The 24,010-nt window shown below is 41.1% G+C and overlaps 1 protein-coding gene across 1 annotated transcript; it reads right to left on the reverse strand.

Annotated features, from left to right (window-relative positions):
* Positions 1-4,583: 4,583 nt before the first annotated feature.
* LOC141166569 (protein kinase C delta type-like) lies at positions 4,584-21,572 on the reverse strand. Its single transcript, XM_073653387.1, has 6 exons — positions 20,471-21,572; positions 17,027-17,118; positions 16,526-16,588; positions 15,554-15,692; positions 7,298-7,567; positions 4,584-5,420 (listed from the first exon to the last, which is right to left on the reverse strand). The coding sequence occupies exons 1-5, from the start codon at positions 20,555-20,557 to the stop codon at positions 7,502-7,504; spliced, it is 447 nt and encodes a 148-aa protein (XP_073509488.1). The 5' UTR covers positions 20,558-21,572; the 3' UTR covers positions 4,584-5,420; positions 7,298-7,501.
* Between the last annotated feature and the right edge of the window lie 2,438 nt (positions 21,573-24,010).

Here is a 24,010-nt window from a genome sequence, read left to right on the forward strand (position 1 = left end):
GTGCAAATGAGAATATAGCTGATCCCTCTACAATGGTCGAGGTCTTGAGATTTTCGCAGACAGCTAGTAAGTCTCCTCTCAGTTATCTCTTTTGCAAGCTAAACATTCCCAAATGGATCAAAGTTATCACTGCTACATAGAAAACTTTTATACCAGCATCCTTCTCTTCATATTCCTTTCTGCCAGAGCTACCACAGTATTTAGTACTGTCTGAAAAACTCAGAGAGGACTACTAAGGTCACTAATTGGGCAGCTGCTCAGAAAGGGTGAGAGCAGAGCCCAATTTAGCAACAACATGCTGGTGGGATATCCTTTTCTTGTACATGGTGATGGCAGCACCCCCACCGCTTTACGAGGTACCTATACACAGGTCCACAAACCAGACTGTGTACTGGGGTACAATAAAAATATGGGGGGAGTTGATCTGTCTGATCAAGTCCTCAACCTCTACAGTGCCATGCCGAAAGCTAGTTGTGGCCCCTGAATCCCGAACTTACCTGTTCCGCACTTCAATGGGCATTTGCTTCATTGTTCTTCTGCACAGGCGCCTGCGAGTCACAGCTACTGAAGGGTGGAAAAGGTAAACTTAATCGTGCCATTGCAGGCCCACAAGTACATGTCACATGGCACTGTGAGGTGGTATGCGAATGAACACCAGAGGCAGGAGTTTTCTTCCAGGCACCACCACAGAGTCTGGAAGAAGTCATTAACATAAAGGATTAAAAGATGATTTATAAAAAACAAGACAGCAGCTATGAGGCACACAGGTAAGACTATTTTAACAATTCTGTCACTTGTATGCCCATAGTAATAGGTTTAAAACATCCCAGGGCGTGGCAGATTCCCTTCAAGAAAAGCTGTATAATGCTATGTGAAAGTTTCCTGCCTAATTTGAAAATGATTTGTTATGAGTCTAGATCTAGCTGAAGTCATCAAATGCTCTTTTAAATTTGAGAATTAGACGGCCATTTGATATTGATTTTCATGATAATTACACCAGTTTCATCAGATATAAAAGACATAATTAATGAGTTTTGCAGTGCGTAATGTGAAAGCTGCTAACAGATCAACTTTTAAGGAGTATTTCCATCTTAGACATTTGCATCCACAGAATATGCCATGAATGTCTGACAAATGCCATTTTCACATTTGTACTCCACACCTTTTTTCAGAATGGGTGTTCCCTATCCTGCTTTTACATCTATTCCGTAACTCCCATGGAAATTAATGAAGAGGACCACAAATATTCATGGCCATCTCTCTATTTATTGGAAATTGGAGTGCATCTATCAGACAGTGATGACATATCCTGTGGATAGGCAATAACTACTTATGGTGGAAATACCCTTTTATTAGACTGTCTCTATAACCTGTGATGACGGAAGGGGCTGTGATGCAATGCTACACCCTAGCAGGTAAATGGGGATATTGAGTCTTAATATCAGTATTTTTAGAGAAAGGTATCTGTAACCTCATTTAAACCCCGTGGTTTCAATGTGTCCAGTTTGTATATCATCTATCCAATTGACTCAGTGATAGGGATATGGGCAATGTTGGATGCATATGCATACACTTGTCAGTGTTTCACTATAAATATACATTTTTCTACAATCATGTCTTCCTTGTTAGTACCATCTTCTAATTATATCCTTCTTAAAAAGGCAGCTAAAAAACGTCTACCAGTTATCAGATACTTCCACGGTCTAGAGGTACTGACCATGGATGTTGTCTTTATATGGTATAGGGCACAAAGAGATAACTGGTTTGAATCATCATACACAAAAAATTATTTTATTTTTACATCACGGAACATATGTAGAAGACGTTTCAATTTTTATTTAAATTTTATACAATTCTCATTACTTTTTTATAATTGTTCTCTTAATGACGCTAATAGACACACTTTTTTAAGGAATATGTAAAGGTTTAATTTTTAAATGAAAACGGTTGCTGGTGCCTTGGCGCCAGTTTTTTTCACTTTCCATGTGTATATACATTCTCTGCTGTTAACATCTCTTAAGCTATGTAATTAATGAAGTGGACCGGACGTTCACGAAACGCATCTGTTTTTGGCTTGTCAAAAGAATAAATCCACAACACAAGTCCTGGATTCTGTATCATCTGTTCTAACGGAGGAGCGCGGAACTACCGACATCTGTCATCTTTTCCTTTATGTTGTTAACCACCAAGGTTTGGTGTCTCCAGCAGCCCTCTGTTACGCTCAATATATGAGTTGTGCATGACACAACCCCGCAAGGTAAGCATATTTTCACTTATTTAATTTTGTTTGTCTGGGTTACAGCACTATTGCGCCCCCATTCTCATCTCTTTATAGAAACTTTACATTGTGGCATCCGTTCCCACCACCTTTATCCTGCCACTATACCCCACTGTTCTGTATGGCCAATTGCACCTCCTTTTTCCATCTAAATCCACCACATTCATCTCTTGCTGAACTAATATATTCTTTTCCTATTAGATCCCCTTGCACCAGGTATAGCTTCCCACATGTGATAGGCTGGAGGCTACTGAAATGGTGCATGGTGTGGAGCTACCGTGGGGTAAGCACCGTTACTATGAAATATAACCGTCTGTGACGACACAGCTTTTCTTCTTAATTATGCCAGACATACATTCCACAGGTCAGGATCCATACACCTTTATTGTTGAGTTGACTTTTGAACTTGTGATCTTCTTTGGTTGCTCAACACAGCTGTTTGTATAAGCCTGAATGCTGATCACTTGATGTGATATTGGTAATTGATGAATGGCTGCTATTCACATCTTATATCAGCTCTTACAAAGTAACATCTGCCAGTTTTGCAATACAGGTACTCTGAACAATGGATGTTTGCTAGATATGTTAAATACAATTGTAGGGTGTTTGCTAGCCAACATTGAGGGGATGAGCTGTGCATATTCAAGCATTGTGAATTAATATCATGATCCCTGACCCTTGACCTGTGAATGATGGCTTGAAAGGACAAATGTGAACTATAAAAAGGGGGTCTTTGTGTCTGTTCTGGGAAATTCTACAGGATGTCAGCCTAGGGGACCACAGCCCTGGCTGGAAAATAACTGGAAAAGAACTGCTCCATTGACCATTGCTGAACTCTCAGATACGATTTGAAGAATCCAGGTTGGGAAAATCAGGTCACCTGGACACATATTACACTGCCAAAATCCTGGCAAGCCAGAAGAAAGGTGAGTCTCTGTAATTTGCCCCAACTTGTGTAGTTGTTGAGACTGTTTTATATGTTATTGATTGTTGGTGGTTCAATAAATTATTGCCACACTGTTTACCATCACCCTGTGTTGTCTGAGTAATGTTCTACCCATGGTAAAAGAGAGTGGGCGTTCAGTGGTATGAGCCCTTGTCCATGCACTCTTGTCCACCGGGCCAGCGGACAAGAGCACCCACTGACCCCCGTGTTTTCACACTGTCCTCTACATGATCTGTGATATGCAGGGGCTTTAATGGAGGAGACTACACTTGGGTTACAGAGCAGTAGCTGATGATGTTAGCCCTATCCCATGTACAACATGTAATTGATGATGCGGTGCATATTGGGGCAGTGACATTGGTCTGAGAAATCCATATGAAAGATGGCCATAACATCACTGTAATGATGAGAAAGAATCGGCAGCGAGATCATGTGACTCAGCTTCCCGCAAAAAAAATCGGATTAACTCATAATTCCCTGCCGTTTGTAACATTCACTACAACAGTCGAAAATCAAAATAATAGTGACAGCAGAATGAACAGAATATAAAGAATACACCGACACAATGAATAGAGTTCATTAATCTATTATCCAATTTAGTTTTATTTAATCATCCAGTGCCATTTTTAGATTTGCTGCATAAAAAGGATGTGAACCAGAGGAAGGCAAAACAACCCCTTATGTGGGGAAAAATTCCTTTCTGACCCCACATACTGGCGATCGGCTAATCCCTGGTTCACTGCAGTGTCAGCTCTGGATGGGGCCCTGTCATACCTTTACATGGAATATTTCATACATATCTAATATATGTTTGTCTTATTTTTATTTTTAGACTATTTAAAGCGTATGTCTAACTAAAGGCGGCTTACACTAGTTGATTATTGAGAATTGGTGCTTCTTTCCTATACTTATTATTACATACCTATGCTTATCCTTTCTTACATAAACTTTTCCTTACTTACCTATGCTCATCCTTTTTTATTTTTTCAATTGAATGCTAAATATAGTTATCTTTTTTAACAGAACTTATCCTTTTTTACCTATACTAATTCTTTCCTATCTATACTTCTCCTTTTTACCTATACTTTTTTAATTACATTTTAAATATGCTTCTCCTTTCTTACCTATATTTTTCCTTTTTTAATTATACTTATCCTTTCTTACTTCTACTTACCTCTAATTATCCTTTTTTACCTATTCTTATCTTTTTTACTTATACTTATCCTTCATTACATATACTTACATATACATAGCCTTTTTAATATATATTTATACTTTTTTACTCATACCTATCCTTATCTACCAATATTTATCATTACTTACCTATGCTTATCCCTTTTTTATTGATCGGATGTTAGATATACTTATTCTTTTTTACCAGTAATTATCCTTACATATACTTATATTTTCTTACCTAGACTTATCCTTTCCTGCCTATATTTTTATTTTAACTAGACTAATCTTTTTTTTCCTATACTTATCTTTTCTTACCTATATTTAGCTACACTTATCTTTTTTACTTCTATTTATCCTTTTTAATGCATACTTATCTTTTGTTACCTTTGCTTATCATTTCTTTCCTGTATTTATCTATACCAATCATTTTTTTCCTATATTTAACTATACTTATTCTTTCCTACCTATATTTACTTATAATTATCCTTTTTGCCCTTTCTTATCCTTTCTTACCTATATTTATCATTTTTGCTCATACTTATCCTCTCTTACCTATATTTACCTATTCTTATAATTTATTACCAATACTTACCTATAGTTATTCTTTCTTACCTATATTTATCTTTTTTTCCTATACTTATCCTCTTGTACCTACACTTATCCTTACTTATCTATTCTTATATTTACCTATACTTTCTTACCTATACTTATCTTTTCTTACTTATACTTTTTCTTTCTTACGTATTTTTATCTATATTTATCACTTATAGTTATCGATGCGGAGGTCCCTGATGATGTTGGACATCTGATCTTCTGCTCTTCTCTGCATGATCTTCTGGAAGCTCAGGTATGCAGCTTGCTCTGATATTATTGAGCAGGTGTCTTGTTGAGGGTTTTCTAGTTGATGAATGAAAACCCTCTGAACATGGCCTAGTCCTCTGGTGTTATAGATAATGTAGCCTCTGCCGCTTGGATCTTGTCAAGCTTAAAAGCGCGGAACTTTGGTTTAGGCTTAGTTGGCTATAGAAAAGATGCAGAAAAAAGTCATGGTGAAAATTGGTGACTAATTAAAATAGTCTTGACTTGAAGTATAGAAAAAAAATTGCTCAATATTAAGGAACATTTTGAAATGTAAATGTAATATTGTAGATACAAAACCATCACAACAAGCATTGCAGCTCAAGTTTAGTCACTTCAGTGCAATTTATCCATTTACTTCCAGCTATTTGTGCTTGTCTTTGGTTTTTCTTTGTCTACTGACCTTATGTGAACATGCATTTACATATTGCATACACATCATTTTACGTTTCAGTTCAGACTCCCAGGTTTTTTCTTTGTAATTTAGTGTCCTTTAGTGCATATAAGGGTGTGGCTGCCCTTTGTCTGAGCTGAAAGGTTCATTCTGCCTCTCAGGTCTATGTTTCTACTAGGGGTTCAGTCTCTCTGCCCTTATCCTTATGTATGTCACTTGACAAATGGTAAGGTTTTAATATTAGAGTTAGGACTGTCCCATAAGGGTTACAGTGACATGGTGGGATGGCTTTTACATTATTTTGATCAAAATTATGTTAACTAAATACCCTTTATTATTTATCATTATTTTTGCACTGTGTGATTTATCCATTTACTTCCAGTTATTTGGGTATTTTGCTTGTCTTTGGTTTTTCTTTGTCTACTGACCTTATGAGAACATGCATTTACATTTTGCATGCACATCAATTTACGTTTCAGTTCAGACTCCCAGGTTTTTTCTTTGTAATTTAGTGTCCTTTAGTGCATATAAGGGTGTGGCTGCCCTTTGTCTGAGCTGAAAGGTTCATTCTGCCTCTCAGGTCTATGTTTCTACTAGGGGTTCAGTCTCTCTGCCCTTATCCTTATGTATGTCACTTGACAAATGGTAAGGTTTTAATATTAGAGTTAGGACTGTCCCATAAGGGTTACCGTGACGTGGCGGGATGGCTTTTACATTATTTTGATCAAAATTATGTTAACTAAATACCCTTTATTATTTATCATTATTTTTGCACTGTGTGATTTATCCATTTACTTCCAGTTATTGGGGTATTTTGCTTGTCTTTGGTTTTTCTCTGTAAATGTAATATTGTAGAGACAAAACCAGCACAACAAGCATTGCAGCTCAAGTTTAGTCACTTCAGCGAGCTGCAGTGCCACTAATTATCTCTATGGCCAATCATACTCCTGTCTCATCATATATAGGATGCAGAATTATGTGCAGGTAATAGGCAATAGCTTAAGTATGGTTAGAATGAGAAGTTTTTAAATAAGTACAATCTGTACTTATATCACTTCAACGCTGAACACTTTGCTCTGTTAACAGACTCTTCCAAATTGGGACAGCTCCATCAGTTCTGTTTTTTGACAAAATTGGTTCATATTTGTTGTTTTATTTTTCTTATGGTCAAAATCAGCAGTGGAGACTATAAAAAGGGGAATTATTATTGAAAAATGCAAATTAATTTTCTTTAGATTCAGTTCCATGTCTGCCTGAAAAATTATCAAAACATTGTGGTCCTTATGGAGAACTCATTTCAATTTTTTTTAGCCAAGGATCTTCTCTATCTCCAGCTACAGATGCCTATGCAATTCTTTTGCCAGATTAAATGACTTGCACCTGACAGAACATATAACTAGTTAATTATTTGCGTATAGCCTGCAAAAGAGTCTGAAAGAAGTGCAATACTATAGACTAGACATGCACCATTAATAAATTACATTTTCTTGCCCGATCGTCTATAATAGTAATGTAAACATTAACGTAGTCCAAATTATTTTCCAACCCTGACATTAAACATAATGTATCACAGAGCCAAAAGCATAGAAGATTGTGGGAGAGTATCTTATTCAGATCCATGTGACAATTCTGTACATATACTTACTACATGGATGTATGGTGGGGCCATCCTAAGGGCTTCCACTGAGACCCAATCAATTCGCTGGAAGAATGGGTGTTCTCGGATGTTACCATTGACTCCTAATCTCTGGACAGGATCTTCCTGGAGGAGCTGTTCAATGATGTCCTTGGTGCCGGAGGATGATTCATCAAAGAGTGAGGGATGGTAGTTACACTCACTGGTAAGCATTTAGTTTAAGATGACTCCAAACGAGTACCAGTCTACTCCGGCGTTATACTCCTCCTTGTCCATGATCTGCCATAGAGAAGCATTATTAGTAGTGCTACCTCTTGTATATCACTGTTCTTACATGTCATTCATATTGTTATGTGATTCTATATTAAATGACAGTAAGTCTTACTACTTAACCCTCCGTCACATACAATAGGCCTGACAGGCACATCTCTTTTACTTTCATTTCTCCTTCCTCACCAGATTGTGAGGAAATCCCCTCCCTCCAGGTAGTCTCCTGTCTCTAGCAGCTCTGTGAAACCTCATACCACAGTTGGATTGCAGAGCTTCAGGAGGACAGATATAACTGCGCTAATCTCTCAGGCTCATTGTATGTGAACACGTCACACTCAATAAGGTTGGTATTTTATGTTTTTATTCATCACAATTGTTTATTTAGCTTGTTTTATGAATGTATAGCACAAAGTGTGAGGATATTTCATAGAAATAAGGCAGATTAAAAAAGAAAGTGTGCTGCTCAGGCATATACAGTAGTTCCCTAACACATATTCCTTCTCTTGCTTCAGATTATCTGCTGAAATGGAGAGGAAAATGTACAATTTATCAAAAAACCTTGATGTTGAGGAAATAACAAACATGTTGTTAGATGATGCAGACCCCACACTGAATGAGGATTTAGGAGAGGAAAGTGAGATTGATTCTCATGATGAGGTGGAAGTATGTGAAGTGGATTCTGAAACAGAGCAAGATGGTGACAGTGATGAGGATGAAGATGTAGAATCTTATTATATGGGAAAAGATAAAAAAAAACAATGGAACAAGAAGCCACTCCAGAAAAAACGTAGGGAATCTCAAAACATTATTACTCACCTACCTGCAGTTATAGGAACTGCAAGTAATGCAAAAACTGCAGTTGAATGCTGGAACAGTTTATTCACAGATGCCATTCTGGACTCTATTGTCACATATACCAAACAATATATAGACATTATAAAGGACAAGTTCATCTGCAACAGAACCATCAAGGCCACAGATGAAATAGAACTGCGTGCTTTTTTTGGATTATTATACCTTGCTGGAGCTTATAGGGCAAATAGACAAAGTTTGGAGGAACTTTGGAGTAAAGATGGGGATGGAGTTGAAAAATTTGGCCTTGTTATGTCCATAAACAGATTCAAGCTTCTAATTCGTTGCCTTCGGTTTGACGACAGAACTACCCGAACCGAATGTAAAACACATGACCGACTTGCTCCAATTCGTGATATATTTCAAAAATTTGTTGAAAACTGTAAAAAAAGCTATTGCCCTGGGGAGAATCTCACTATTGACGAAATGCTCCCTGGTTTTCGTGGTAAATGTGCCTTTCGTCAATACATTCCATCAAAGCCTAACAAATATGCAATAAAAATGTATGCCCTTGTTGATGCCAGTAAGACCTACACTTACAACCTGGAAGTTTATGCAGGAAAACAACCAGAAGGTCTTTACTGTGTCAGCAACAAACCCAATGATGTTGTAAAAAGACTCGCTGAGCCCTTATTTGGATCGGGTCGCAATATAACAGCTGACAATTGGTTTTCAAATTGTGATCTGATTGATTATCTGAAAATGCAGAAGCTTTCATATGCCGGAACTGTAAGAAAAAATAAAAAGGAATTGCCTACACAGTTTGTAAGTGTGAAAGGGAGACAACAGTACAGCAGTATGTTTGCATTCCATAATGGAAAGGTTTTGGTTTCCTATGTAACACAAGCAAAAAAAATTGTACTTCTTCTATCAACACTTCATGATGATGATGCCATCGATCCTGGGACTGAGGCACAAAAAAAACCGGAGATAATTACATTTTATAATGCAACCAAAGGGGGTGTTGATACAGCTGATCAGATGTGCTCAACTTTCAACGTCAGCAGAAACACCAAACGCTGGCCAATGGTCATATTTTTTGCTATGTTGAATTTGGGTGGTATAAATTCACAAGTCATTTACCTTGAAAACAAGCTTGAACCACTCCATAGACGATTCTATCTGAAAAAAATTGGCCCATGAACTAGTGCTTGGAGAGCTACGCATGAGAAATATGAAAACAATCGGTATCCCCTCTCGCCTTCAAATTCAGCTCAAAAGATTCCGCCCAGAAGATGATAGTGAAAATTCACCACCTGCACCACCTCCCAAAAGAAGGAGATGCACCACCTGCACCACGGAAAGCGGAATCAGAAGGCTTTCTAATTATGAATGTCACAAATGTCATAATGCAATCTGCCTGACACATGCAAAAATGATGTGTAATTCTTGCTCTTTGCTCTGCAAGTGTAATTTTTCTGGGGAAACTTCAGGATCTAATTCTGATTGAATATGTGTTTAATAGTACTTAAGGTACCTTAAAATTAAGTTTGTTTCCATAAATTTTCTTTGTAGAGTTTTTTGACAGAGTCGAACTGGGGACTATTTGGCGGGAGTTTTGAAATGTTTGTATTTCAGAGTTATTAGTATTATGTTAAGTAAATGGTTTTTTTTGCACCTGATTATGTGTAGTCTCTTTTATTACATCCCTATGAAGGTCACTGATCACTTTCAGAGCACTGAAATTGCAAACATTAGATATTATAGGTATTTTTCTAGCCTGCGCCTGACAGTCACATTGTATGTGAACTCGTTAGAACCGATATTGTATGTGACGGAGGGTTAATCAAGAGACAAAAAGGATCTTTCATAATTATGTTCCATAAATGAAATTAATAAATGATATGAAAAATCAGAATGAATGTAATATATAAGATTGTGACAACGCTCTGCTCAGTGTGCTACCAGCTCAAACTTTAACCCCTTCAAAAGCGGGCGATTTTCAGTTTTTCCTCCCTTCTTACAAGAGCCATAACTTTTTTATTTTTCCATCCACATAACCGTATGAGGGCTTGTTTATTGCAGGATGAGTAGTAGTTTTGAATGACGCCATTCATTTTATCATGTGATGCACTTGAAAGTGGTAAATAAATTCCAAGCATGTTAAAATTGCAAAAAAAAGTGCAATTTTACAATATTTGTTTTATTTACCATGTTAACTATATGGTAAATCTGACCTGGCAATATGATTATCCAGGTGAGTACAATTATGCAGATACCAAACACATGATGACATTTTTATTGACATCATTTTGAGGCAGATACAATGTTTTGATCACCTTTTATTGCATTTTATTACAATGTTGCGGCGGCCAAAAAAACTTAATTCTGGTGTTTTGATTTTTTTTTTTTACGCCGTTTACTGATCAGATTAATTTTATATTTTGAGTGATCGGACTTTTACAAACACAGCAATACAGAGATACCAGATATGTGCATTTTTATTTTTTTTTAATTGTTTTATTTTTAATGGGGCAAAATGGGGGTGATTTGAACTTTTCTGTATTTTTTAGTTTCCTTATATTTTTAAAAACATTTTTTTTTACTTTTTTTACTATATTTATCAGTTCCCTTAGGGGAATTGAAGCTTTGACTGTCTGACGGCTGATGCACTGCTATGTATAGCTAAAATTACAATCTCCTATGAATGCCAGCTAAACGCTGGCTTTCACAGGAGTACTGTCATGACAAGCACGGAGATCTTCAGCGACCCCCGAATTTCATGGTAACCCATCAGCACCCCGTGATCATGTTAGGGGCACACCGATGGGCATGTAGAAAAACGCGCCCCCCCGCCAGCGCATGTTAAATGCCACTGTCAGAGATTGACAGCGAGATCTAACATGTTAATGGCTGCAGGCGGAGTAGTGTTACACCAGCAGCTGTTAAAGATTAAATCAACCATCATCCGCAGGAAAAGATGGGGGCTCGGCGTGCGACCTCGCATCAAAGGCAGGGACATGACATATGACTGACATGTATGCCATATGTCATGAAGGGGTTAAGGAGCTATCTGTGACATAGCTGATAGTATTGAGGTGGCAGCTTGTCTTGTCTTATATACACAGAGCAGCTTAGTCCGATGTACTTGATATTTCAGATACTTGTTATCTAATAAATGTAATAAGTGCACATAAAATAATAGATTTTCCTGTATCATTATTACACATGTTATTGCCACTTTAGGACATCTCTGGTCCAGATAACTCAGCATTACACCTGGTTGGTTATAGTTCACCATCTATGTAGACATGCAGGCTAGGAGGAATAGGAGACGATGCTCCTCCCATTTGCTGATTGTGGGGCTCATAGTAGTGAAGCACTCAGAGGTCACACATTTTTTCCCTGTTCTGTGGATGGGTGATATATTGAAAATACTTTAAAGGGATTTCTAGTGCTCTAATATTGATAACCAGAACAGGTCATCAATATAAGATTGGTGGGGGCCAACGCCCGGCAGTCCCACTGATTAACTGTTATTTCCTCCGCCAGTGGTTGGATATCTATATATATAATCGTCTTATCCCGTCTGTCTGTCTGTCTTTCTGTCTGTCTGTCCTGGAAATCCCGCGTCGCTCATTGGTCCGGCAGCGGCCAATCAGCGCCGCGGGATTTCTGAAAAAAGATGGCGGCCGTTAGCGGCTCATCTGCGATACGGAGCTCAGCGGCGATGCAGCCGGGAGATGACCGGCGCGAGGCGCTCATCTCCTGGCCGGTAGCAGCGGAAGGACCCCGACCGCCGGACCCATCTGCGGGATGGAGATGCAGCCGGGAGATGAGCGGCGCGAGGCGCTCATCTCCCGGCCGGTAGCAGCGGAAGGACCCCGACCGCCGGCGCCGCTGAGCTCCATGCGGAAGGGAGGACCGGGGAGCGGCGCTGCGGGTCGGGATACTTCTGCTGCGAGCGCCTGCTCATGTCCCGGGTTTTCGCAGCGGAAGTACCGCACAGGCAGCGCCGCTCTCCGGTCCTCACCAAGACGATTCGATGATTGGTCGCGGTCTTCAGACCCAACCAATCACTGATCTTACAGCAAAAGTTAAAAACCGCTGTGCTGATTGGTCGCGGACGCTGCCCGCGACCAATCACCGATTTGGGCGCCACATTTAAATATCGGCCGAGACCAATCACCAATCTTGGCTCCACATTTAAACACCGCTGTGCTGATTGGTCGCCGACGCCGGGCGCGACCAATCACCGATTTTGGCGCCACATTTAAATAGCGTCCACGACCAATCAGCACTGCGGTGTTTAAATGTGGAGCCAAGATCGGTGATTGGTCGCGGCCGATATTTAAATTTGGCGCCCAAATCGGTGATTGGTCGCGGGCAGCGTCCGCGACCAATCAGCACAGTAGTGTTTAACTTTTGCGGCAAGATCAGTGATTGGTCGCGGGCCAAGACCGCGACCAATCACAGATTTGTGCGGCACATTTAAATAGCGGCCGCGACCAATTGGATGTCAGCGCCGCTCCCTGGTCCTCCCTTCACACCCTAGGCGCATGGATGTCAGCGGCGCTGCCTGTGCGGATACTTCCGCTGCGAGAAGCCGGGACATGAGCGACTGCTCGCAGCAGAAGTATCCTGACCCGCAGCGCCGCTCCCCGGTCCTCCCTTGACACGCTAGCCGCTGATGTCCCAACAGTATCCGCATGGTGTTACAAAGGTCCGGACATTTGTGTTAAAAATCGCTGATTGGTCGCTGGCGCTGCCCGCGACCAATCACCAATTTGGCCGCCAAATTTAAATATCGGCCGCGACCAATCACCGATCTTGGCGCCACATTTAAACACCGCTGTGCTGATTGGTCGCGGACGCTATTTAAATGTTGCGCCCAAATCGGTGATTGGTCACGGTCTTGGCCCGCGACCAATCACTGATCTTGCCGCAAAAGTTAAACACTACTGTGCTGATTGGTCGCGGATGCGGCCCGCGACCAATCACCGATTTGGGCGCCAAATTTAAATATCGCCCGCGACCAATCACCGATCTTGGCTCCACATTTAAACACCGCTGTACTGATTGGTCGCGGACGCTATTTAAATGTGGTGCCAAAATCGGTGATTGGTCGCGGGCAGCGCCAGCGACCAATCAGCGATTTTTAACACAAATGTCCGGATACTGTGGGGACATCAGCGGCTAGCGTGTCAAGGGAGGACCGGGGAGCGGCGCTGCGGGTCGGGATACTTCTGCTGCGAGAGCCCGCTCATGTCCCGGCTTCTCGCAGCGGAAGTATCCGCACAGGCAGCGGCGCTCCCCGGTCCTCACCAAGACGATTCCGCTCCCCGGTCCTCACCAATACGATTCGCTGATTGGTCGCGCTCTCCGCCCGCGACCAATCAGTGATCTTGGCGCTAAAGTTAAACACCGCTGTGCTGATTGGTCACGGCCGCTGCCCTCGACCAATCACCGATTTGGGCGCCACATTTAAATAGCGGCCGCGACCAATCACCGATCTTGCCGCCACATTTAAACACTGCTGTGCTGATTGGTCGCGGACGCCAGCCGCGACCAATCAGCGAGCTTGGCGCCAAATTTAAACAACGCTCTGCTGATTGGTCGCGGACTCCAGCCGCGACAAATCAGCTAGATTGGCGCCAAATTTAAACAACGCTCTGTTGATTGGTCGCGGACGCCAGACGCGACCAATCAGCGAGATTGGTGCCAAATTTAAACAACGCTCTGCTGATTGGTCGCGGACGCCAGACGCGACCAATCAGCGTGATTGGCGCCAAATTTAAACAACGCTCTGCTGATTGGTCGCGGATGACAGCAGACCGCGACCAATCAGCGAGATTAGCGCTAAATTTAAACAACGCTCTATTGATTGGTCGCGGCTGCCAGCCGCGACCAATCAGCGAGACTGGCGCCAAATTTAAACAACGCTCTGCTGATTGGTTGCCGCCACCAGCCAACGGCGACCAATCAGCGAGATTGGCGCCTAATTTAAACAGCGCTATGATCTCCCGACGGCAAGTGTGAACGGAGGACCGAGGAGTGGCGCCGCCGGTCGGGATGCTTCTGCTGCGAGCAGCCACTCATCTCCCAGCTGCTCACAGCGGAAGTACCCGAACAGGCAGCGCCGATCCCCGGTCCTCACTAATACGACGCTGATTGGTTGCGGCCGCCGGCACCGACCAATCATCGATATGGGCGGCAAATTTAAACCCCGCTCTGCTGATTGGTCGTGGTGGCCGGCCCCGACCAATCAGCGATTTTGGTGGCAAATTGAAACACCGCTCTGCTGATTGGTCGCTACCGCCAGCCGCGACCAATCAGCCATTTTGGCGCAAAATTTAAACACAGCTCTGCTGATTGGTCGCGGATGTCAGCCGCGACCAATCAGCTAGATTGGCGCCAAATTTAAACAATGCTCTGCTAATTGGTCGCGGTCGCCGGCCGCGAACAATCAGCAGTATTGGCGCAAAATTTAAACCCTGCTCTGCTGATTGGTCGCGACCGCCGGGCGTGACCAATCAGCGATTTTGGTGCCAAATGTAAACCCCTCTCTGCTGATTAGTCGCAACCACCGGCCGCGACCAATCAGCGATATTGGCGCCATATTTAAACACCGCTCTGCTCATTGGTCGCGGCCGTGACCAATCACCATTATTGGTGCCAAATTTAAACCCCGCTCTGCTGATTAGTCGCGACCGCCGGCCGTGACCAATCTGCGATATAGGCGCCAAATTTTAACACCGCTTGGCTGATTGGTCGCGGTTGCCGGCCTCGACCAATTAGCGATTTTGGCGCCAAATGTAAACACCGCTCTGCTGCTTGCGCCCGGTCGGCCGCATACCTATTCTAGAATACCCGATGCGTTAGAATCGGGCCACCATCTAGTAACCAATAAACAGACATCAGAGCACCGTTCACTGGTTAGTGGCGGCTGCTGGTACTACAGATTAGCCCCTATTGAAAGAAACACAGGCTGATCTGCATTTCTTGGCACTGACCACTAAACCGTACAGAGGTGCGATGTTCTGCTCTGTTTACATCAGGTTTCAGCCAAGGGTAAGAACAGCTAATTAGTGTGATCCGACCCTCAATGATTTTATTTTGATGAACTAGCCTAAATAAAGCTCATCAATGTGAAAGTATCCGGAATCATTCTAAATACAAAAAATAAAAACATTCTATTCTCACCTCAGGAGCCATGTAACCCATGGTCCCAGCGAAACTGGTGGCTGTCCGGTCTCCGTGCATGTTCTCAAGTGCAAGACCGTAATCCGTGATCTTAAGGTGGCCCGTATCAGTCACCAGGATGTTCTCGGGCTTTAGATCTCTGTAAGAAAAAGAAAATTAACCTAAGTAAGTGTTCTTCTTATATCTGTGGTGAAATGATGATATACGAGAATAAACCTATTTTCTCTCACTGCTGTACTTTCCTCTGAGATAACTCCTTTACTATATGCCCTGTACCACCGCAGGGATCACTGTATTACATGTGACGGCCGCTCATCTGCAGCTTCCTGACAGTGATACCATATAGGACTACTAGACACCAGCTGCAGGGCATCAGTCTGCAGGTCGCTAGGGTGGAGGGACTGAGTGCAGCTAAGCTTTAAAGGGGTTTTCCCATGAATAAAAGTTAATTTTAATCAATAGATTTTAGAATAATAATAATGTTCACAACTGGATGTGATTAAATAAAATGTTCCTGTGCTTATCAGCAAATGATTATTTCTTTGAAGTAAAACATTGTTTAAAAAAAAAACAGGCTGAGTGTGATCTGACAAAACATCGGATATCACTGGAACCAATATTATTTTATGGGCTGGTGTACATGTCTGATTTTTTTCCTTGGACCAATTGCAGAATGCCCAAGTTGGATCCAATCAACGGATCACACTCGGCCATGCAAGTCAATGAGTCCATGGAAAACATCGGACTGCACTTGGATGACATCTGAGTGCAGGCCGATTTCCACAGACTGACAGAATGGAAAAGATGGAGACATTTTTTTTTTCCATCTTCTCCACATCAGAAAAAATTGGATCACACTATGATCAAATTCTTTTCAGAGTTTAATCAAAATGTGATTTGTATAATCGTCGGGATTCTCTTAGATGAGAGAATATACGCTGGTGTGACTCAGCCTCACACTGACTAAATTACCTGTGGATGACGCCCTTAGAATGGAGGAACTGGATCCCACACACTAGTTCGGCGGCATAGAATCTGACAAAGAGAAAATGAATAAGTATCAGATCCCATAGTTAGTAAACTTGGGAATTCATATTAGTCAATAGGAGCATTATTCTATATTATTCACTCTATGTGACTGCCGAATCGTGATGGTGTAAACAGCGCACAATGTCAATATTGCAGTCTCGAGAATGCACGTATGCAATTTACATACTAATGATTATATGCCGACTATACTCCAGCACGTCTCTCAGTTCTCTCCTATTTGAAGAAGCCGGGTGAGACTAGTCGGCATGTGATCACAAGTATGAAAATTGTACCCGTAATCACAGGATCGCCCACCTGAACAGGGTATACAGGGAAATCTTGACTGTGTGCGCGTTGCATACTTTCACAATTTGTCAGTCTGCAGTCACATAGAGAGACTGCTGATTTTTCTTCTGAGACAGGACAACTCCTTTAACACATTACCTGGCACTGGTGATGTCAAGTGGCCCCTTCCTGTGTAGAAGTTGGTAAAAGTCCCCGCAGCTCATGTATTCCATACCAAGAAAAACATTCATCTGTAACATGGAACATTAGCATTTATTATACAGTAAAGACAAATACAGTCATAGCCAAAAGTTTTGAGAATGACACCAAAATTATATTTTCACATGATCTGCTGGCCTCTGGTTTTTATTAGTGTTTGTCTGATGTTTATATCACATACAGAAATATAATTGCAATCATATTATGAGTACCAATAGGTTATATTGACAGTTAGAATGAGTTAATGCAGCAAGTCAATATTTGCAGTGTTGCCCCTTCTTCTTCAAGACCTCTGCAATTCTCCCTGGCATGCTCTCAATCAACTTTTGGACCAAATCCTGACTGATAGCAGTCCATTCTTGCATAATCAATGCTTGCATTTTGCCAGAATTTGTTGGTTTTTGTTTGTCCACCCGTCTCTTGATGATTGACCACAAGTTCTCAATGGGATTAAGATCTGGGGAGTTTCCAGGCCATGGACCCAAAATCTCTATGTTTTGTTCCATGAGCCATTTAGTTATCACCTTTGCTTTATGGCAAGGTGCTCCATCATGCTGGAAAAGGCATTGTTGGGCGCCAAACTGCTCTTGGACGGTTGGGAGAAGTTGCTCTTGGAGGACATTCTGGTACCATTCTTTATTCATGGCTGTGTTTTTAGGCAAGACTGTGAGTGAGCCGATTCCCTTGGCTGAGAAGCAACCCCACACATGAATGGTTTCAGGATGCTTTACAGTTGGCATGAGAAAAGACTGGTGGTAGCGCTCACCTCTTCTTCTCCGAATAAGCTGTTTTGCAGATGTCCCAAACAATCGAAAAGGGGATTCATCAGAGAAAATTACTTTGCCCCAGTCCTCAGCAGTCCACTCCCTGTACCTTTTGCAGAATATCAGTCGGTCCCTGATGTTTTTTCTGGAGAGAAGTGGCTTTTTTGCTGCCCTCCTTGAAACCAGCCCTTGCTCAAAGAGTCTCTGCCTCACAGTGCGTGCAGAAGCACTCACACCAGCTTGCTGCCATTCCTGAGCAAGCTCGGCACTGCTAATAGTCCGATCCCGCAGCTGAAACAGTTTTAAGATACGGTCCTGGCGCTTGCTGGTCTTTCTTGGGCGCCCTGGAGCCTTTTTGACAACAATGGAAGCTCTCTCCTTGAAGTTCTTGATGATGCGATAGATTGTTGACTGAGGTGCAATCTTTGTAGCTGCGATACTCTTCCCTGTTAGGCCATTTTTGTGCAGTGCAATGATGGCTGCATGTGTTTCTTTAGAGATAACCATGGTTAACTGAAGAGAAACAATGATACCAAGAACCAGCCTCCTTTTAAAGTGTCCAGTGATGTCATTCTTACTTAATCATGACTGATTGATCGCCAGCCCTGTCCTCATCAACACTCACACCTGTGTTAATGGATCAATCACTAAAACGATGTTAGCTGCTCCTTTTTAGGCAGGACTGCAATGATGTTGAAATGTGTTTTGGGGGTTAAAGTTCTTTTTCTGGGCAAATATTGACTTTGCAAGTACAGTAATTGCTGTTAAGCTGATCACTCTTTGACATTCAGGAGTATATGCAAATTGCCATTACAAAAAATGAAGCAGTAAATTTTGGAAAAATTACTATTTGTCTCATTCTCAATACTTTTGGCCATGACTGTACACATTTCAGTACTTGAAGGGGTTTTCCATCCAAGAAAGTTAAAGCATATTGGTAAGATATGTAGTCACTCAATACAGAAGGTGGCCTAACTGCTGTGACCCCTAAAATTCTAAACAATGATATCTAATATATAAATACATTTAGAAATTATTGTTTCAGCCAATGTTTGGTAATTATTTTTATTTTAATTATAGATATAGGCCCAAATTCATAATTTGAATATTTTTAATCACTTTCCTTTTTGGTCTTGTGGTATTTGTTGTTGACTTTGGTGCCAAATTCTTCAAAATGGCGCACACAATTCAAGAATTTGGTACAAAGTAAAAAATGCTCGTTTTCTGCCTTGAAGTGTTTTTGCAACTTTTTGGCCCCAAAAATCACACATTTTCGAATAGGTCCAAAAATATGGCAAAAAAACTGGTATACTCAAAAAATACGCCAAAGGGGATTGAAATTAAGACTGCGTCATATTTGCAACTTAAAAAAAATCACAATTGACGAATCAGGTGAAAACATCTGGAATCACTAAACTCTGCCCACAAAGTGAAAAAAAGCAGACAAGCTAATGCAAAATAGACTTCAAAAAAGGCGCAAATAGAGTAATGAATTGGGTGCAAACAAAAAAAGGCAAAAACACACAAAACCAGACAAAAAACAGACGTAAAGGCAATGATGAATCAAAGCCATAATCTTATCTCTCTGCTTTGTATAGGGCTGCCATACAGTAACTGTTTTCTGTGTATCCCGCTTCCCAAAAAGTGGAATTAAAGATGGTTATAAAGTGTTGTGTACTCCCAAATAATACCAACGTAAAGTGCAAGCTATGTAAAAAAAGCATCTGTTAACAACAACAATGTTATGAGTCTTGTAAAACACCAACACAAAAAAGTGTTTTTGCTTTGTTTTATTTTTTCAGTATGCTAATGTAGCAAAACAAAAAAATCATATAAATCTGGTTTCACCATTATCATAAAGACCCCGAGAAAAAAGATAACATATTATGTAAGTGCCATTAAACCCCCAAAATACCAGCAAACTTGCTATTTTTTTCAATCCAACCTACAAAAAATGCATACACCTTATCCAATAAAAAAAATAGTGCACTCTATAATGGTGCAATTAAAAATACAACGCTTCATGCAAAATTAAATATAGACCTTCAAACAGCTACGGTGACAGAAGAATAGAAAAGTCACAGCTATTAGACTGCGGAGTTGAAAAAAGAACTGAAAATTGCTGCTCTCATACAGCCTCTGCTGCTTCTTTATGGGGATAAAGGGGTTATTCAGGTTAGGAAACAATTGTTTTTCTTCCAGAAAAAAGTGCTTCTGCCCATGAGCTGCGCCTGGTATTTCAGCTCAGCCACATTCAACACTATACAGAGCCATTTTGGTCTGAACATTAATACCCCCTCTATATCACCTCTGTAGAGTTTGTCTCTGGCAGAGGTATTGTCCATTGAGCAGTGAATCTTGGTTGCATTCAGTGACATTTCTTAAAGGGGTTTTTCACTCTCATGATGTACCTAGCATTAGAATAGGTCATTAATATCAGATTGGTGAGGTCCGATCAGCTGTTACCATCTCCGCCAAAAGCCGGATGTAAAGAGTGTATGGAGCAAACAAGGTTTAGTGGTCACTCTTGGTACTGCAGGACAGCTCCTATTCAGACGAATAGGTCATCAACATCAAAGTAGTGGCAACACCTTTCAGCACTAAGCAGTCACAATTCTACCTTGGTCTGGAATCCAAAGTCTGCGTGGACGAGGAAGGGGCTTCCAGATGCCAGCTGAAGAACTTGTCTCTCCACCATCACATCCATGTTTTACCATGTTGTACCTCTCTGTAGGGCTCTAGCAGCAGTTTACTGTTAACAGTGCTAACAAATGCTTTCTGGGAGTTCCTTAAGACTAGGCATATGGACGGGCATGTGGATGGGCATCAGGAAGGATGCTACAACTGTCACTCCAGAGCAGAGATGTGGTAAAGCACTTACTGCAGAATGCCAAGAGCATTTCAAAGTCACAGAATTCCGAAAAATCGGAAGCATTGTACAGCAGATTAAAGCTACATTTTCTCAGTCACAATGCTGCTAAAAACTTTAATTTGTAGACAAACCTGCTGACAATCTTCTTTTTAGAAAATCACTCTAGCAATTTTTTTTCCATATATAAAGATTAGTTGCCATCAGAATTCTAGCTGTTTAACCAGTTTACAACCTGTCTGTTTCCCCCCATTCCTCTCATACATGCACATTTAACCCCTTTACCCCCGAGGGTGGTTTGCACGTTAATGACCAGGTCAATTTTTACAATTCTGACCACTGTCACTTTATGAGGTAATTACTCTGGAACGCTTCAACGGATCTCCCTGATTCTGAGATTCTTTTTTCGTGACATATTGTACTTCATGATTGTGGAAAAATTTCTTCGATATCACTTGCGTTTATTTGTGAAAAAAATGGAAACTTGGGGGAAATTTTGAAAATTTTGCAATTTTCAAAATTTTAATTTTTATGCCCTTAAATCAGAGAGATATGTCACACAAAAAAGTTAATAAATAACATTTCCCACATGTGTATTTACATCAGCACAATTTTGGAACCAAAATTTTTTTTTGTTAGGGAGCTATAAGGTTTAAAAGTTGACGAGCGATTTCATTTTTCCAACAAAATTTACAAAACCATTTTTTTAAGGACCACATCACATTTGAAGTCACTTTGAGAGGTCTTTATGACAGAAAATACCCAAAAGTGACACCATTCTAAAAACTGCACCCCTCAAGGTGCTCAAAACCACATTCAAGAACTTTATTAACCCTTCAGGTACTTCACAGGAATTTTTGGAATGTGGAAGAAAAAAATGAACATTTAACTTTTTTCACAAAAATGTTACTTTAGACCCAATTTTTTTTATTTTCACAGGGGTAACAAGAAAAAATGGACCCCAAAATTTGTTGTGCAATTTCCCCTGGGCACGCAGATACCCCATATGTGGGGAAAAACTACTGTTTGGGTGCACGGCAGGGCTCGGAAGGGAAGGAGCGCCATTTGACTTTTTGATTGTAAAATTTGCTTGAATAATTAGCGGATGCCATGTTGCATTTGGAGAGCTCCTGTGTGCCTAAACATTGGAGCTCCCCCACAAGTGACCCCATTTTGGAAACTAGACCACCCAAGGCACCTATATAGATGCATAGTGAGCACTTGGATCCCCTAGGTGCTTCACAATTTGATTCGGAAAAATGAAAAAGTATTTTTTTTCCCACTTTTTCATTTTTACAAATCAATTTGTGAAGCACCTGGGGGTTCCAAGTGCTCACTATGCATCTAGATAGGTGCCTTAGGGGGTCTAGTTTCCAAAATGGGGTTACTTGTGGGGAAGCTCCAATGTTTAGGCACACAGGTGCTCTCCAAATGCAACATGGTGTCCGCTAACAAATTGAATGGAAAATCGGCTCAAATTGTTAGCGGACACCATGTTGCGTTTGGAGAGCCCCTGTGTGCCTAAACATTGGAGCTCCCCCACAAGTGACACCATTTTGGAAACTAGACCACCCAAGGCACCTATCTAGATGCATAGTGAGCACTTGGAACCCCCAGGTGCTTCACAAATTGATTCGTAAAAATGAAAAAGTGGAAAAAAAAATACTTTTCCATTTTTACGAATCAATTTGTGAAGCACTTAGGGGTTCCAAGTGCTCACTATGCATCTAGATAGGTGCCTTGGGGGGTCTAGTTTCCAAAATGGGGTCACTTGTGGGGGAGCTCCAATGTTTAGGCACGCAGGAGCTCTCCAAACGCAACATGGCGTCCGCTAACAATTTGAGCCGATTTTCCATTCAATTTCTGAGCGGACACCATGTCGCGTTTGGAGAGCCCCTGATGTGCCTAAACAGTGGAGTTCCCCCACAAGTGACCCCATTTTGGAAACTATACCCCTCAAGGATTTTATTAAGGTGTATAGTGAACATTTTGAACCTAGAGGTACGACACAGAATTTGATAACATTAGGTCATCATATTGAATAAGTTGTCATTAGTCTTGAGCGCAAGTGCTCGCTACTTGAGTTTGCATCAGGTACTCAGGTATGCACCATGTACTGCGTGTGCTCGAGTGACATGCTCGAGTCCCTGCCCCGTATGTTTCACGGTTATTAGACACCCAAAAAAAAACATGCGGGGATCGGTTGTGCATGGCAGGCAATCCCCGCAAAGTTCTTTTGGCCGCGAAGCATATGGGGCAGAGACTCGAGCATGTCACTCAAATACCCACGATACTCAATGCATACCCGAGCACCCGATGCAAACTCAAGTAGCGAGCACTTGCGCTCAACACTAGTCGCCATATCGTCATCTTTTTTTCTTACTTTTGAAAAAAATCCCAACCCCATCACAACCCTAACCCCAAACCCAGCCCTAACCCTAGCCCTAACCCTAGCCCAACCCTAACCCGAGAGTTTATTTTTTACGCCGTTCCTCGTGCGGTATAAGTGATTAGACGACTTTATTCTTCGGGTCGGTGCGATTACAGCGATACCAGAATAATATGGGGTTTTTATGATTGACAGCTGTCACACACTAAAAGACACATTTTTTGTAAAATCTAGTTTTTGCATCGTTATATTTTGAGAGCTATAATTTTTCCAGATTTTGGCAGACAGTCATGTGACGGCTTGTTTTTTGCGGGATGAGTTGACGTTGTTATTGGTGCCATTTTCAGGCACGTGACATTTTTTGATCGCTTTCTATTCCGATTTTTGGGAGGCAGAATAAACAAAAACCAACAATTTAGGAATTGTCTTTTTGTTTTTTTTAATTCTGTTCCGCGTGTGGTAAAATTAATAAGGCAGCTTTATTCTTCGGGTCAGTACGTTTACAGCGGTACCACATTTATATCGTTTTTCTATGTTTTGCACTTTTACATAATAAAAGCAATTTTATAGAAAAAATTATTTTTTAGCATAGCTTTATTCTGAGAGCTATAACTTTTTTATTTTTCGGCTGATGGAGCTGTATGGCGGCTTGTTTTTTGCGGGACGAGATGACGTTTTCAGCGGTACCATTTTTATTTATATTCGTCTTTTTGATTGCGTGTTATTCCATTTTTTGTTTGGCGGTATGATGATAAAGCATTGTTTTTTGCTTCATTTTTTTTTTTTTTTACCGTGTTCACTGAAGGGGCTAACTAGTGGGACAGTTTTATAGTTCAGGTTGTTCCGGACGCGGCGATACCAAATATGTGTACTCTTATTGTTTTTTTTTTTATAACAATATT

Source organism: Phyllobates terribilis, unplaced genomic scaffold (genome assembly GCF_046119375.1).
Source record: "Phyllobates terribilis strain yellow unplaced genomic scaffold, ASM4611937v1 Scaffold_11__3_contigs__length_659146591, whole genome shotgun sequence".
Taxonomy (NCBI): domain Eukaryota; kingdom Metazoa; phylum Chordata; class Amphibia; order Anura; family Dendrobatidae; genus Phyllobates; species Phyllobates terribilis.

What these genes read in the sequence shown, in the direction of transcription:
- LOC141166569 (XM_073653387.1), bottom strand. Translation starts at nt 20,557, where the DNA reads ATGGATGTGATGGTGGAGAGACAAGTTCTTCAGCTGGCATCTGGAAGC. An exon ending in CTTGACATCACCAGTGCCAG is followed by an intron (nt 16,589 to 17,026) that starts GTAATGTGTTAA and finishes TCTCTTTGTCAG; the next exon opens with ATTCTATGCCGCCGAACTAG. An exon ending in TGGGTTACATGGCTCCTGAG is followed by an intron (nt 7,568 to 15,553) that starts GTGAGAATAGAA and finishes TCTCTATGGCAG; the next exon opens with ATCATGGACAAGGAGGAGTA.